At 42.0% G+C, this 13,485-nt stretch overlaps 1 protein-coding gene and 1 long non-coding RNA gene across 5 annotated transcripts in view; both read left to right on the top strand.

Moving 5' to 3' along the window:
* The window catches only part of LOC124287433 (nephrocystin-1-like), a 45,774-nt gene that overhangs the window by 19,727 nt on the left and 12,562 nt on the right, over positions 1-13,485 (top strand). For 3 of the 4 annotated variants that reach the window (XM_046723983.1, XM_046723981.1, XM_046723985.1), the window contains 10 exons: positions 461-503; positions 1,296-1,380; positions 2,022-2,116; positions 2,488-2,563; positions 4,849-4,901; positions 5,195-5,269; positions 5,523-5,595; positions 5,901-5,938; positions 6,739-6,821; positions 7,234-7,309. In XM_046723983.1, coding sequence (XP_046579939.1) covers positions 461-503; positions 1,296-1,380; positions 2,022-2,116; positions 2,488-2,563; positions 4,849-4,901; positions 5,195-5,269; positions 5,523-5,595; positions 5,901-5,938; positions 6,739-6,821; positions 7,234-7,309 — 697 coding nt within the window. Of the gene's footprint in view, positions 1-460; positions 504-1,295; positions 1,381-2,021; positions 2,117-2,487; positions 2,564-4,848; positions 4,902-5,194; positions 5,270-5,522; positions 5,596-5,900; positions 5,939-6,738; positions 6,822-7,233; positions 7,311-13,485 lie in introns of all 4 variants that reach the window. The other variant, XM_046723982.1, reaches the window with a different exon arrangement.
* LOC124287434 lies at positions 11,994-12,714 on the top strand. The gene is made up of 3 exons (XR_006901269.1): positions 11,994-12,023; positions 12,285-12,486; positions 12,569-12,714. It is a non-coding gene; the product is annotated as an uncharacterized LOC124287434 (long non-coding RNA).

Genomic DNA, 13,485 nt, shown 5'->3' with positions numbered 1-13,485 from the left:
GGATATTCATGTTCCTGAGCTACTCAGATCTAGCTAGGATCCTAAACACCCTGTGTCTGCAGTTTTCATTTATACAAGCAAAAGCCCACACAAAACACAAATATTCTATCAATCCTCCTCCCTGATGGGTGTAATTGTCATGCTGCTTATATTCAAGGGGATAGAGAACATATCTTAATGTCTAGGTGTCCATTATCAACAATACAAATGTGTTGTTTCAATTTTTTTTCAAGCAAAAGAAATCAGACACACAGGTCTGAAGGCTGAGCTCACTCATACTGAATTTAGAATCCTTCATGCTGACTGGCTGATTAGAAAGGTCACTTGGTGTTACCTCTTCTGGAGGTAACCTCAGATCCTCCTCTGGCTGAGAGTTATGGAACTGGAGTGCAAGGTGTGATTTTATGAGATTGTAAAAAATTCTGGTTATGTTTTGAAACATGTTTCATTATAATTTCAGAGCTAAGAAGCTATGGGGAGGTATAAGGAAAGCAGTGAAGGAGGTAGGTGTCAGCATCATGCTAATATCATTGTCCAGGGCCCACTTGCACAAAGCAATCTTAGTGCTACAACTATCTTAGGTCATCGTTGGAGTGTGGTGAGTGAGTTTAGTTTTATGCTGAACTCAGCTGTTAGAGTATGGGCATGGCCATAAATACTAGGATTCTTCTGTGCAGGTGAGCTCAGGACAGGATTTGTACCATTTGTAATTTCACTTGGATCTATTCTTTCTCTGATTTCTAAGCAATAAGTTCCATCTGTGATTTCACTGAGATCAATTCCTTCTATGATTTCACATCTGAGGTAATTACCATTTGTGATTTCATTTGGATCAACAGCATCTTTCATTTCACTGAGAGTTTCCAGATATGTGACAATGGCTGTAAACACAAAAGTCTCAACCAGACCAACCTGTGACGGATATCTTTAGCAGTGACCTGTGGCATTGGGTTATGGTGACACTCTTAAGTCACTGAGATCGGTTGATCCATGATCCACAATGTGAAAACTTGGGAGCCTATGTCAACATGGATTCCACACATTGGAGGTTGAATATCCAGCCATCAACATATCAACATTTTCAAAACAAGCACGGGTGGCAGCCACATTAGACATATTGCAATTTTCCTACCCAGAATTCCATGCTGTTAACCTAGTGTTCATAGTCATCTGCACAGTCCTTTTGACAAATTACATGTGTTTTGGATCTGTTTCACATTTTACGAGTTTACAGATCATTTTATTGGAATGGTTACTTTCCATTCATTCAATCAATCATTCACATATTTCCACAGACGACTGTGTCTGATGTCCTTCAGGCTATGGGAGCTGTTCCGTCTGGATTCAGACCATCAACTTTGTCACGGGTTTTCAATGAAGGTTTGTGTTGAGTAGTTTTGACATCCATGTATTTGATCCTGACATTTAGACTCAGTGATGTTGAGTCAGGGTCTTGACAATGTTTTATTTTGAAAATGAGGCATCATGGTCCTGTAGGTAGCTGTCACTACAATATATGTCTGGCCTGTCTCTGTTCTTATATGTATAATAGAGTTGGGTGCATAAATTCAGTGTTTTCAGATATCTATTTCTAATTCGCACTTGGAACACCCTCCTGTCACTCTTATATAGGTACGGGGAAGTGGGGTAAACTGGAGGTTAAAGTGTTGGCTCGTCACCCGAAGACCCGGGTTCGATTCCCCACATGGGTACAATATGTGAAGCCCATTTCTGGTATCACCCGCCGTGATATTGCTGGAATATTGCTAAAAGCGGCATTAAACCATACTCACTCACTCACTTATAAAGGTACAGGCAGACTTCTAGGAACTGTTTGAACAATCAAGCTGCCATGGTTGATAACTCTTTGATAATACTTCATGGATACTGCATGCAATAGGTTTTGATGGTAAATAGATGGTAAATTTGTGAACAATGTATGAACGTCTTATACAGCATGCATAGTGTAGTGAAACTGTGTGTTAGTCCTCTACAGAGTCATAATGTTTGCTTTATTGTAGGTGATACTTTCCGGATGAGAAACTACATGTCTCCGAAGCTGAGTGCATCAAACCTCACATACAGAGATCTGTTCTTTGATCCAATGACCAACAAGGTAAGTTCCCTCCTCAACAATGACTGGCTGATGCATCTAGCATATTGCAACCTACAAGGTAGAATTGTGTCCCTTACCAGTGTCAGTATCTGTTGTCATGCGTTTTGTTCCCAGATTTGACTTGAATATGATACTTGGTTTGTCAGCAAATGGTATTAACGGCTGTCCAAATTGTTGACATGAAGAGGTATTGCTGAAATGTGTTTAAAGTCAGCAGGTAGTGAACATACATAAGATCATTATACTGACATCTACTTCATTGTGATCCTCTACCTTTTCATGCTTCTCTATATCATGTGGTATATAGAGGCTTGTTATGATGTTAGTGTGTTTGAAACAGTTCATGTGAGCTATGTGGTTCCTCCTCACAGATTCGGCCTCGCATAGCCCGTGTTGACAGAGTGGTGACTTTAGTGTCCTGTCAGCAGATCCCACCTCCTGGATCAGGTCAGTGTCTCTGTATATCACACTCTGTATCCCTGTCAGCAGATCCCACCTCCTGGTTCAGGTCAGTGTCTCTGTATATCACACTCTGTATCCCTGTCAGCAGATCCCACCTCCTGGTTCAGGTCAGTGTCTCTGTATATCACACTCTGTATCCCTGTCAGCAGATCCCACCTCCTGGTTCAGGTCAGTGTCTCTGTATATCACACTCTGTATCCCTGTCAGCAGATCCCACCTCCTGGTTCAGGTCAGTGTCTCTGTATATCACACTCTGTATCCCTGTCAGCAGATCCCACCTCCTGGATCAGGTCAGTGTCTCTGTATATCACACTCTGTATCCCTGTCAGCAGATCCCACCTCCTGGATCAGGTCAGTGTCTCTGTATATCACACTCTGTATCCCTGTCAGCAGATCCCACCTCCTGGTTCAGGTCAGTGTCTCTGTATATCACACTCTGTATCCCTGTCAGCAGATCCCACCTCCTGGTTCAGGTCAGTGTCTCTGTATATCACACTCTGTATCCCTGTCAGCAGATCCCACCTCCTGGATCAGGTCAGTGTCTCTGTATATCACACTCTGTATCCCTGTCAGCAGATCCCACCTCCTGGTTCAGGTCAGTGTCTCTGTATATCACACTCTGTATCCCTGTCAGCAGATCCCACCTCCTGGATCAGGTCAGTGTCTCTGTATATCACACTCTGTATCCCTGTCAGCAGATCCCACCTCCTGGATCAGGTCAGTGTCTCTGTATATCACACTCTGTATCCCTGTCAGCAGATCCCACCTCCTGGATCAGGTCAGTGTCTCTGTATATCACACTCTGTATCCCTGTCAGCAGATCCCACCTCCTGGTTCAGGTCAGTGTCTCTGTATATCACACTCTGTATCCCTGTCAGCAGATCCCACCTCCTGGTTCAGGTCAGTGTCTCTGTATATCACACTCTGTATCCCTGTCAGCAGATCCCACCCCACCTCCTGGTTCAGGTCAGTGTCTCTGTATATCACACTCTGTATCCCTGTCAGCAGATCCCACCTCCTGGTTCAGGTCAGTGTCTCTGTATATCACACTCTGTATCCCTGTCAGCAGATCCCACCTCCTGGATCAGGTCAGTGTCTCTGTATATCACACTCTGTATCCCTGTCAGTAGATCCCACCTCCTGGTTCAGGTCAGTGTCTCTGTATATCACACTCTGTATCCCTGTCAGCAGATCCCACCTCCTGGATCAGGTCAGTGTCTCTGTATATCACACTCTGTATCCCTGTCAGTAGATCCCACCTCCTGGTTCAGGTCAGTGTCTCTGTATATCACACTCTGTATCCCTGTCAGCAGATCCCACCTCCTGGATCAGGTCAGTGTCTCTGTATATCACACTCTGTATCCCTGTCAGCAGATCCCACCTCCTGGTTCAGGTCAGTGTCTCTGTATATCACACTCTGTATCCCTGTCAGCAGATCCCACCTCCTGGTTCAGGTCAGTGTCTCTGTATATCACACTCTGTATCCCTGTCAGCAGATCCCACCTCCTGGATCAGGTCAGTGTCTCTGTATATCACACTCTGTATCCCTGTCAGCAGATCCCACCTCCTGGATCAGGTCAGTGTCTCTGTATATCACACTCTGTATCCCTGTCAGCAGATCCCACCTCCTGGTTCAGGTCAGTGTCTCTGTATATCACACTCTGTATCCCTGTCAGCAGATCCCACCTCCTGGTTCAGGTCAGTGTCTCTGTATATCACACTCTGTATCCCTGTCAGCAGATCCCACCTCCTGGTTCAGGTCAGTGTCTCTGTATATCACACTCTGTATCCCTGTCAGCAGATCCCACCTCCTGGTTCAGGTCAGTGTCTCTGTATATCACACTCTGTATCCCTGTCAGCAGATCCCACCTCCTGGTTCAGGTCAGTGTCTGTATATCACACTCTGTATCCTAAATTATGACTGTCAGCAACAGTATGACTTTCTGTCACAGAAAGTTGTCTGCAACGTGACTGTCACATTTGGACCTTAAATGGGTGCCAGACAGTCTGTCACAGTATATGAGTGTGTGCCTGGAACCCGTATGTCAAACTGCTTGTGGCAGTACAGTAGACTTGTTATGTTGAACTAGTTTGTTTGTATTATTCATCAGGGGTAAACTTTTGCTGGGATAAGGTAGAGGCACACTTAGTAAGACAAAGAAAGAAAATCTGTACCTAGTCATCAAGTGGTAGTATGCAACATATATTGTTTTTATTGTTTGAATACTATTATGAATTAGTGTTAAGGAAAGTTTTTCTTGTATTCCCAGGTATGACTGTGCTGAGTAGACACGTGAGAATGTGTCTGTTTGAAGGCCATACGGTAGGTTCTCACATTATGTCATTCTTCACCAACTAAACATATTTAGCTTGAATTTGAAGTCAAATATAATTCTGTCTGATCTAGCATTAGTGCTTTACTGGAAAACTATGAACATTTGATATCTGCAAAAATAGTCTGCTTTTTGACACATCACAATTACATTTATACTGAAGTTCTGCACAATGCATTGGGAACAAGTGATCGCATTATGCATCGTGACAATATAATCATCATTTGGTGATTGTATCTGAGGGACACAATCAACCTCACATTGATGTTGTGTTGTGTTACAGATGCTGAGCAACATTCACACAGTGAAGGTGTCCGCTGTCGACAAGTCACAGAGAACCTGGTCCTTTACCACACGGGTACCAGGCATACATTTGTACCAATATCCTGGAATTTCTTTCTTTAACATTGCTGTCGTCATTTTCTACATTTTTTATCTGTTGTTTAGAATACCTTTCCGAACCTAGTCAAATCTTTATTGAATTTAATATCTTTTCCTTTCTCATATTCCGGTTTCTGTGCGCTTTATAAAAATCTCCAATTATGTACCATACGCCGTGCAATGTACACTGAATGAAAATATTGGTAAACATGTTTGTAAACTGTGTTCAGGTATCTGATGCCATGGACCCCTACTATCATGCTGAGACATTTGTCCGCACCAACAACACTGTCGACAACCTTGGTGAGTGGACCGTTGCAGCATACCTGAGTGACAATCTCATTAACATCAGATGTTTAACTCAAATACCTATCTGTATCAACGTCTCATGACACCTCCATCATTCTCTAGAGGAGGTCATGTTATGTGATAAGCATTGAGACGCTTCAGTTCACTGTGGGAAGAGCATTCAGACAATCATATTTGATTCTGATATCACAGATACAAATATAATGATAGAGTTCCATATTGTTGTCAATAAGTGTAACTTATAGACATGTGAACATTTAGCATTTGTATATAAATCTTAATGCTTAAAACTTTTCCAGGTATACTGTTTGAGCTGTGTGTGTCTTACGTCAGAACGGTAAGCCATAGATATGTTGAATTGAGAGTATCGAAGTGATCAGAGGTTTTCTTTGTCCATCTAATGAAAGAGAAGACACTGCCTCACACATTTAGCAACAATATACTGTAAAGAGTTGTCACTTGGGCTGCCAGAAGTCTATCATAATTGGTTTGAAGCCCAGTTCATCCATATTAACCTAGATTTGTCAGCACCGTATGTACACATGTTGTGACCTGACCCTGGCTGTTGCACACCTGCAGTCTTTCCTCTCTCATCATGTTGGCGGGCTGTGATATAACTCAAATAGCATTCACTTACTTGCCTACTGTGCCAACAATTGGACGGAAGCCTTCTCGATGTTGAGTTAATGCAATATCTGCTGGCTCACCACATCATACATTGAATGTTCCACCTGGCTGTTGTTTAATGTTGTTTAATTATTAACCAGTGTCCTTCATTGTCCTTAGTATCAGTTAGTTGACATGGATATGATACCTGTTTGCAAGAAGATTTCCAAAACCCTCCACAGAAAGGTGTGATAGGTGTTTCATAAAATAATATAAACAAGCCATTCCGAATGTAATGTAATAAAGTCTGTGCTGTTGATGGGAAGTTTAATACCTTGTTGTTTTTGAGTGCAATGGCATCAGTGGTCTGCTACTGAGGGAATATATTGTCCTTTGTACCCTACCGTTTGTTGAGATTGAAATTACCAAATAAAGTGGTATAGAAATGAAGCCATATTGTTTTATAATGCTCACATCCTTCATATAGATTGTGCAGTTGGCTCGATATTTGAGGCTGTGGTATTATTGCAGAGCACCGATGAGAAAGGAGAGTTCAGCTGTGGCTGGGCCCATCTTCCTTTATTGGACCAGACTGGCACAGTCATCACAAATAAGTAGGTAGCCAATAGTAGTGTATCGAGGAACTTCATTAGGCCACATGTATTGGCCACAAGAAACTGACACCCTGTGATATAACTGACATACTGTTCAGAACAGTGTTGAACCCAACTCACTCACTCACTTTATCACACAGTGAACCATGTGTGTCTTTCCTTGTTTTTGTATGCTTGCATTTCAACTTGTTGTTGCATTTTTTTGTGTGAGGAGTATATAAATCTGATTACAAACAGTAGTTGTCTTACAGCATCTTGCCTGTAGTGACTGTATCATGTCTACTGTATGTAGACAGTATGATGGATGTACACCTGGAGGTAGCTGATCTCCCTGCATCATGACATACTGACATGTTGTTGACTTTAATTCCTTCCCCTCTGTGTTCACTGTGACACTTTGATTTGGCTGCAGGACCTGCGAGCTGCAGATGAATGGAGGTACGCCCTACGAGAAGGGAGTGGAAGTGGACCCCAGTATTAGTAGGAGAAGTAAGTAGAGAGGGAGACTTTAGGGTTTAGCATTGGTCAGGGTATAGACTCTGGAGGTGTACTATTTGTAGAGCTCTTGGTTGTATTGTTGAGTGTATTAAGAGAAGTGTATGAATACAACCATAAGGTACAGAAAATATTGACGATTTTTTCACAGTAAAGCTCAAAGGCCAAAAAATACCATCAAGTTTTAACAAAATAAATTGAGAAATTAACAAACAGTTATAACAGAAGCCATCTGTAGAGTAGATTTGATGTTGGTTAGAAGATAGAAATTAACCGTTTTTCTTAACATGATGTAGTATTCTGTTGGTAAATAATGTCATATTTTGTCACATGCTAGGTGATGGAACCATAGATTATAATAGTAGTTGTAAATTACGGAAAGAATGTTCCCCCTCATGATATATAATCATGCTGCATAGTCATTATTTGGTACTTGTATGATACAGAGCATACATGGATCATACTATAACATGTACCGGTACACTAATCATACACAGCATGCATAGAACATTCACAGATGAATGCATATGCAGAGCATCCTAACCTGAAATAACCAGTGCTGGCTAATGGGTTGTAGCAGGCTTAACCACACCTTGTATACACACACTAGAACACCAGCAGAGATTGTGATTCTGGAGAAACATCTGATTGTAGGGAACCACATGCCTTGGTAAGGGGGACCTGCCCTTCCCTGCCTGCTCATAGTGCTGGGTCAGTTTAGTACTGTAGGGTTATTGTTTCCTAAATAAAAGTTGTGACGTTAAATAATAACTCACTCACTCACTCACTAAATAAAAGCCTCACTCTCCACAAGGTAAACTTGTGTGTTGTTTTTGACTATGAATGGACCAGGCAATGTAATGATGCATATATTGGCAGTATGGATCATTCAGGCCCCACTCCCATTGAGCAGTTTCATGTCAGCACTAGGGCTGTAGTTCTAACACTGCTTGTGTGGTACAGGGCCCAGATCAACAGGAATCAAACTGTAAAGTGTATGGTGAAAATATTGTGTTAGCTGTGTAACAACCATTATGTAATTTCATCTGATGAGTTTCGCTCTCCTTTTGTGTGACTTAAATTTTATGACTGCAAAACTTGCTTTTTCTGAAGACTTGCACCATCTGTTTTTATGTGTACTGTGTCAGCACTAATGGCTCCGAAGCATGCCAGATTCCTCCTTTATTATGTTTTACAGTTGAGCCCTGGCAAGAAATAATCATATTTCTAACACAATTGCAAATATAAACCAAGTAAATATGTAATCAATACTAATCAAAGCATGTCTTAAAGTATGACGGGCACTGAACACTTAATCTTCTAAGGCTGCAATTTGCTGTGAAGAGGGGCATTCCTTGGCTCGGCCAGGATCTGCTGGTTGTGTTCTGTAGTCTGTCAGTAGGTTAACCATGCTTTAGGACCTCACCAAAGTGTTAAACAAGGCATCATTCTGCGTTCTTGTAATCAACATGTTTGGTATGGCGTAAAACCTCAACATTCACTAAATTTAAGGTAGCCATTGACCGCTCATTCCAAGCTCTGATGAATTTCAAAACAAGGCTAAACATTATTGTGCTATTTTGGAGTGTTATTGCTTTTTGATTAATTCTATAACGAAAGATAAGGACAATCTGATTCTGTCATCTGCCAAAAGAGGTTGACGATGTGACATATTGCAGATTAAGCATAGTAATATGTAAGAATTAGGTTTCCTATATACATGTCCACTCTGTTATCACACCATTATTGTTTGCAAGAAAGCAGTTAATTGTACTGCAATCAGGATTCATGCTGGGTATCTGTCAATGGCTTCCTTTAACAAATGATTTCTATGATAGGGTCACAGAGACATGGATGGTTATTTTGGTTTTCAGTACTGTATTTCTAACAAGCTTTGTTTTTGTGTGTCTCAGTCATGACCTTGACCTTCATTTGCATATTTCAGCAGGTGAGCGTGAGTAGCTGTGGTGCCTGTTCACCTGTGCATGTGGTGTCACTTTCTTGTATTGCTGTTCTCTCTTCCTCATATTTTGTGTCACTTAAACAGAAATTGGTTTATGTTTAATTTGTATTGTTAACTGTTTGATGGTCCTTGATATAGAATTACACAACAGAAGTGAAGAACTACCAAATTCCTTTATATTACCATAATCAATCCATAAGCATCATTGTCCCAAGCATCTTTTGAGTAGTATATCTCATAGAAATATTGGATCACAATCAATGATACGTTTCCAGGGTATTACCTAACAATTCTTTAATGCTGGAAGTAAATGTTGTGTGTGCTTCATCCAATAGATCAAATAATTTATTGAAAAGTACACAATTGTATTATTATACAATTTGATAAATACAAGTCTTCATGTGTATAATGTGACACAATTTTTGAATGATATGCCTAGTAAGAGGCTGGATGTCACCTGTAAAGGTTAGTGCTTGCAGTCTGTGTTGGACACATTGGTGTTGTCTGCTCGCCCGAACTTGGCACTAAGTATTTTTAGAAATTTATTTTAATGAATTATGTGGGCTGTTGTGAACTGAGCTTACTAGACCAAACAGAGCTCTGCTAGCCTCAGGCTTTGGACTTGTTGCTAACGTCGCAAACTAGTGCTTTTTGGTTTCACCCAAATTTTAAGCCGTCAACATTAAGCTGAGGTATAGTGGGATAACTGCCTACATCTAATATTATGCTCCAGTCCCTGAGAAGAAATCACAAAGGAACTTATTTGGGATGAATTTTCAATGTAGAACTTTGCTATTCAAATTTGAATTAATTCAAAGTTATTGTTATTGCATACAAGAGTATATTTAAATTCATGGAGATTAATACATAGCGGATATGTTAATAATCCTTGTTGGGGCGGTGGGGTAGAAGATCCGGGTTCGATTCCCCACATGAGTGCAATGTGTGAAGCCCATTTCTGGTGTATACCACCGTGATATTGCTGTAATATTGCTAAAACTAAACTCACTCACTCACTAATCCTTGTTACTTCAGTAGCATGTATAGAGGTCTTTATGAGGATGCTGAATGTGTCAGACAAGTAGGTGATCTTAGCATGGATTGTGGCATGATAGTGTTGTTGCACGTTCACAACATGTCTATAAGATTGTGTCACAAGTAGCTACATTTCACATATACATGTCACAGCATAGCACAGTGATGGCTAGAAATAGCGATATATGTCAGTGATCATAAATGCAACCAATCAGTTTGATAACTGAGCCTGATAAGCATGACGACGTAGAAGTTGTAGTATAGCAGGTAGACAGGTGGATGTATGTGTGTTGTGTTCTAGCAGCCCTTACAGTAGAAATACTTGATACTGTACACCCCAGAGTACTGAGATGTGTATAGACAGGTAGACAGGTGGATGTGTGTGTGTTGTGTCCTAGCAGCCCTTACAGTAGAAATACTTGATACTGTACACCCCAGAGTACTGAGATGTGTATATACAGGTAGACAGGTGGATGTGTGTGTGTTGTGTCCTAGCAGCCCTTACAGTAGAGATACTGTACACCCCAGAGTACTGAGATGTGTATATACAGGTAGACAGGTAGACAGATGGATGTGTGTGTGTTGTCTCCTAGCAGCCCTTACAGTAGAAATACTTGATACTGTACACCCCAGAGTACTGCGATGTGTACATACAGGTAGACAGGTGGATGTGTGTGTGTTGTGTCCTAGCAGCTCTTACAGTAGAAATACTTGATACTGTACACCCCAGAGTACTGAGATGTCTATATACGGGTAGACAAGTGGATGTATGTGTGTTGTGTCCTAGCAGCCCTTACAGTAGAGGTACTTGATACTGTACACCCCAGAGTACTGCGATGTGTACATACAGGTAGACAGGTGGATGTGTGTGTGTTGTGTCCTAGCAGCCCTTACAGTAGAAATACTTGATACTGTACACCCCAGAGTACTGAGATGTCTATATACGGGTAGACAGGTGGATGTATGTGTGTTGTGTCCTAGCAGCCCTTACAGTAGAGGTACTTGATACTGTACACCCCAGAGTACTGAGATGTGTATATACAGGTAGACAGGTAGACAGCCTAGCAGCCCTTACAGTAGAGAAACTTGATACTGTACACCCCAGAGTACTGAGATGTGTACATACAGGTAGACTGGTAGACAGGTGGATGTGTGTGTGTGTGTTGTGTCCTAGCAGCCCTTACAGTAGAGATACTTGATACTGTACACCCCAGAGTACTGAGATGTGTATATACAGGTAGACAGGTGGATGTGTGTGTGTTGTGTCCTAGCAGCCCTTACAGTAGAAATACTGTACACCCCAGAGTACTGAGATGTGTATATACAGGTAGACAGGTGGATGTGTGTGTGTTGTGTCCTAGCAGCCCTTACAGTAGAGATACTGTACACCCCAGAGTACTGAGATGTGTATATACAGGTAGACAGGTGGATGTATGTGTGTTGTGTCCTAGCAGCCCTTACAGTAGAGATACTGTACACCCCAGAGTACTGAGATGTGTATATACAGGTAGACAGGTGGATGTGTGTGTGTTGTGTCCTAGCAGCCCTTACAGTAGAGATACTTGATACTGTACACCCCAGAGTACTGAGATGTGTACATACAGGTAGACAGGTGGTTGTATGTGTGTTGTGTCCTAGCAGCCCTTACAGTAGAGATACTTGATACTGTACACCCCAGAGTACTGAGATGTGTATATACAGGTAGACAGGTGGATGTGTGTGTGTTGTGTCCTAGCAGCCCTTACAGTAGAGATACTGTACACCCCAGAGTACTGAGATGTGTATATACAGGTAGACAGGTGGATGTGTGTGTGTTGTGTCCTAGCAGCCCTTACAGTAGAGATACTGTACACCCCAGAGTACTGAGATGTGTATATACAGGTAGACAGGTGGATGTATGTGTGTTGTGTCCTAGCAGCCCCACAGTAGAGATACTGTACACCCCAGAGTACTGAGATGTGTATATACAGGTAGACAGGTGGATGTGTGTGTGTTGTGTCCTAGCAGCCCTTACAGTAGAGATACTTGATACTGTACACCCCAGAGTACTGAGATGTGTACATACAGGTAGACAGGTGGATGTATGTGTGTTGTGTCCTAGCAGCCCTTACAGTAGAGATACTTGATACTGTACACCCCAGAGTACTGAGATGTGTATATACAGGTAGACAGGTGGATGTGTGTGTGTTGTGTCCTAGCAGCCCTTACAGTAGAGATACTGTACACCCCAGAGTACTGAGATGTGTATATACAGGTAGACAGGTGGATGTGTGTGTGTTGTGTCCTAGCAGCCCTTACAGTAGAGATACTTGATACTGTACACCCCAGAGTACTGAGATGTGTACATACAGGTAGACAGGTGGATGTATGTGTGTTGTGTCCTAGCAGCCCTTACAGTAGAGATACTGTACACCACCCCAGAGTACTGAGATGTGTATATACAGGTAGACAGGTGGATGTGTGTGTGTTGTGTCCTAGCAGCCCTTACAGTAGAGATACTTGATACTGTACACCCCAGAGTACTGAGATGTGTACATACAGGTAGACAGGTGGATGTATGTGTGTTGTGTCCTAGCAGCCCTTACAGTAGAGATACTGTACACCCCAGAGTACTGAGATGTGTATATACAGGTAGACAGGTGGATGTATGTGTGTTGTGTCCTAGCAGCCCTTACAGTAGAGATACTGTACACCCCAGAGTACTGAGATGTCTATATACAGGTAGACAAGTGGATGTGTGTGTGTTGTGTCCTAGCAGCCCTTACAGTAGAGATACTTGATACTGTACACCCCAGAGTACTGAGATGTGTACATACAGGTAGACAGGTGGATGTATGTGTGTTGTGTCCTAGCAGCCCTTACAGTAGAGATACTTGATACTGTACACCCCAGAGTACTGAGATGTGTATATACAGGTAGACAGGTAGACAGGTGGATGTGTGTGTGTTGTGTCCTAGCAGCCCTTACAGTAGAGATACTTGATACTGTACACCCCAGAGTACTGAGATGTGTACATACAGGTAGACTGGTAGACAGGTGGATGTGTGTGTGTGTTGTGTCCTAGCTGCCCTTACAGTAGAGATACTTGATACTGTACACCCCAGAGTACTGAGATGTGTATATACAGGTAGACAGGTGGATGTGTGTGTGTTGTGTCCTAGCAGCCCTTAC

Source organism: Haliotis rubra, unplaced genomic scaffold (assembly GCF_003918875.1).
Source record: "Haliotis rubra isolate DU_JTF1 unplaced genomic scaffold, ASM391887v1 Scf40, whole genome shotgun sequence".
Taxonomy (NCBI): domain Eukaryota; kingdom Metazoa; phylum Mollusca; class Gastropoda; order Lepetellida; family Haliotidae; genus Haliotis; species Haliotis rubra.
The sequence above is the reverse complement of the archived record's forward strand: the minus strand, read 5'-3'. Positions and strand labels throughout refer to the sequence as shown.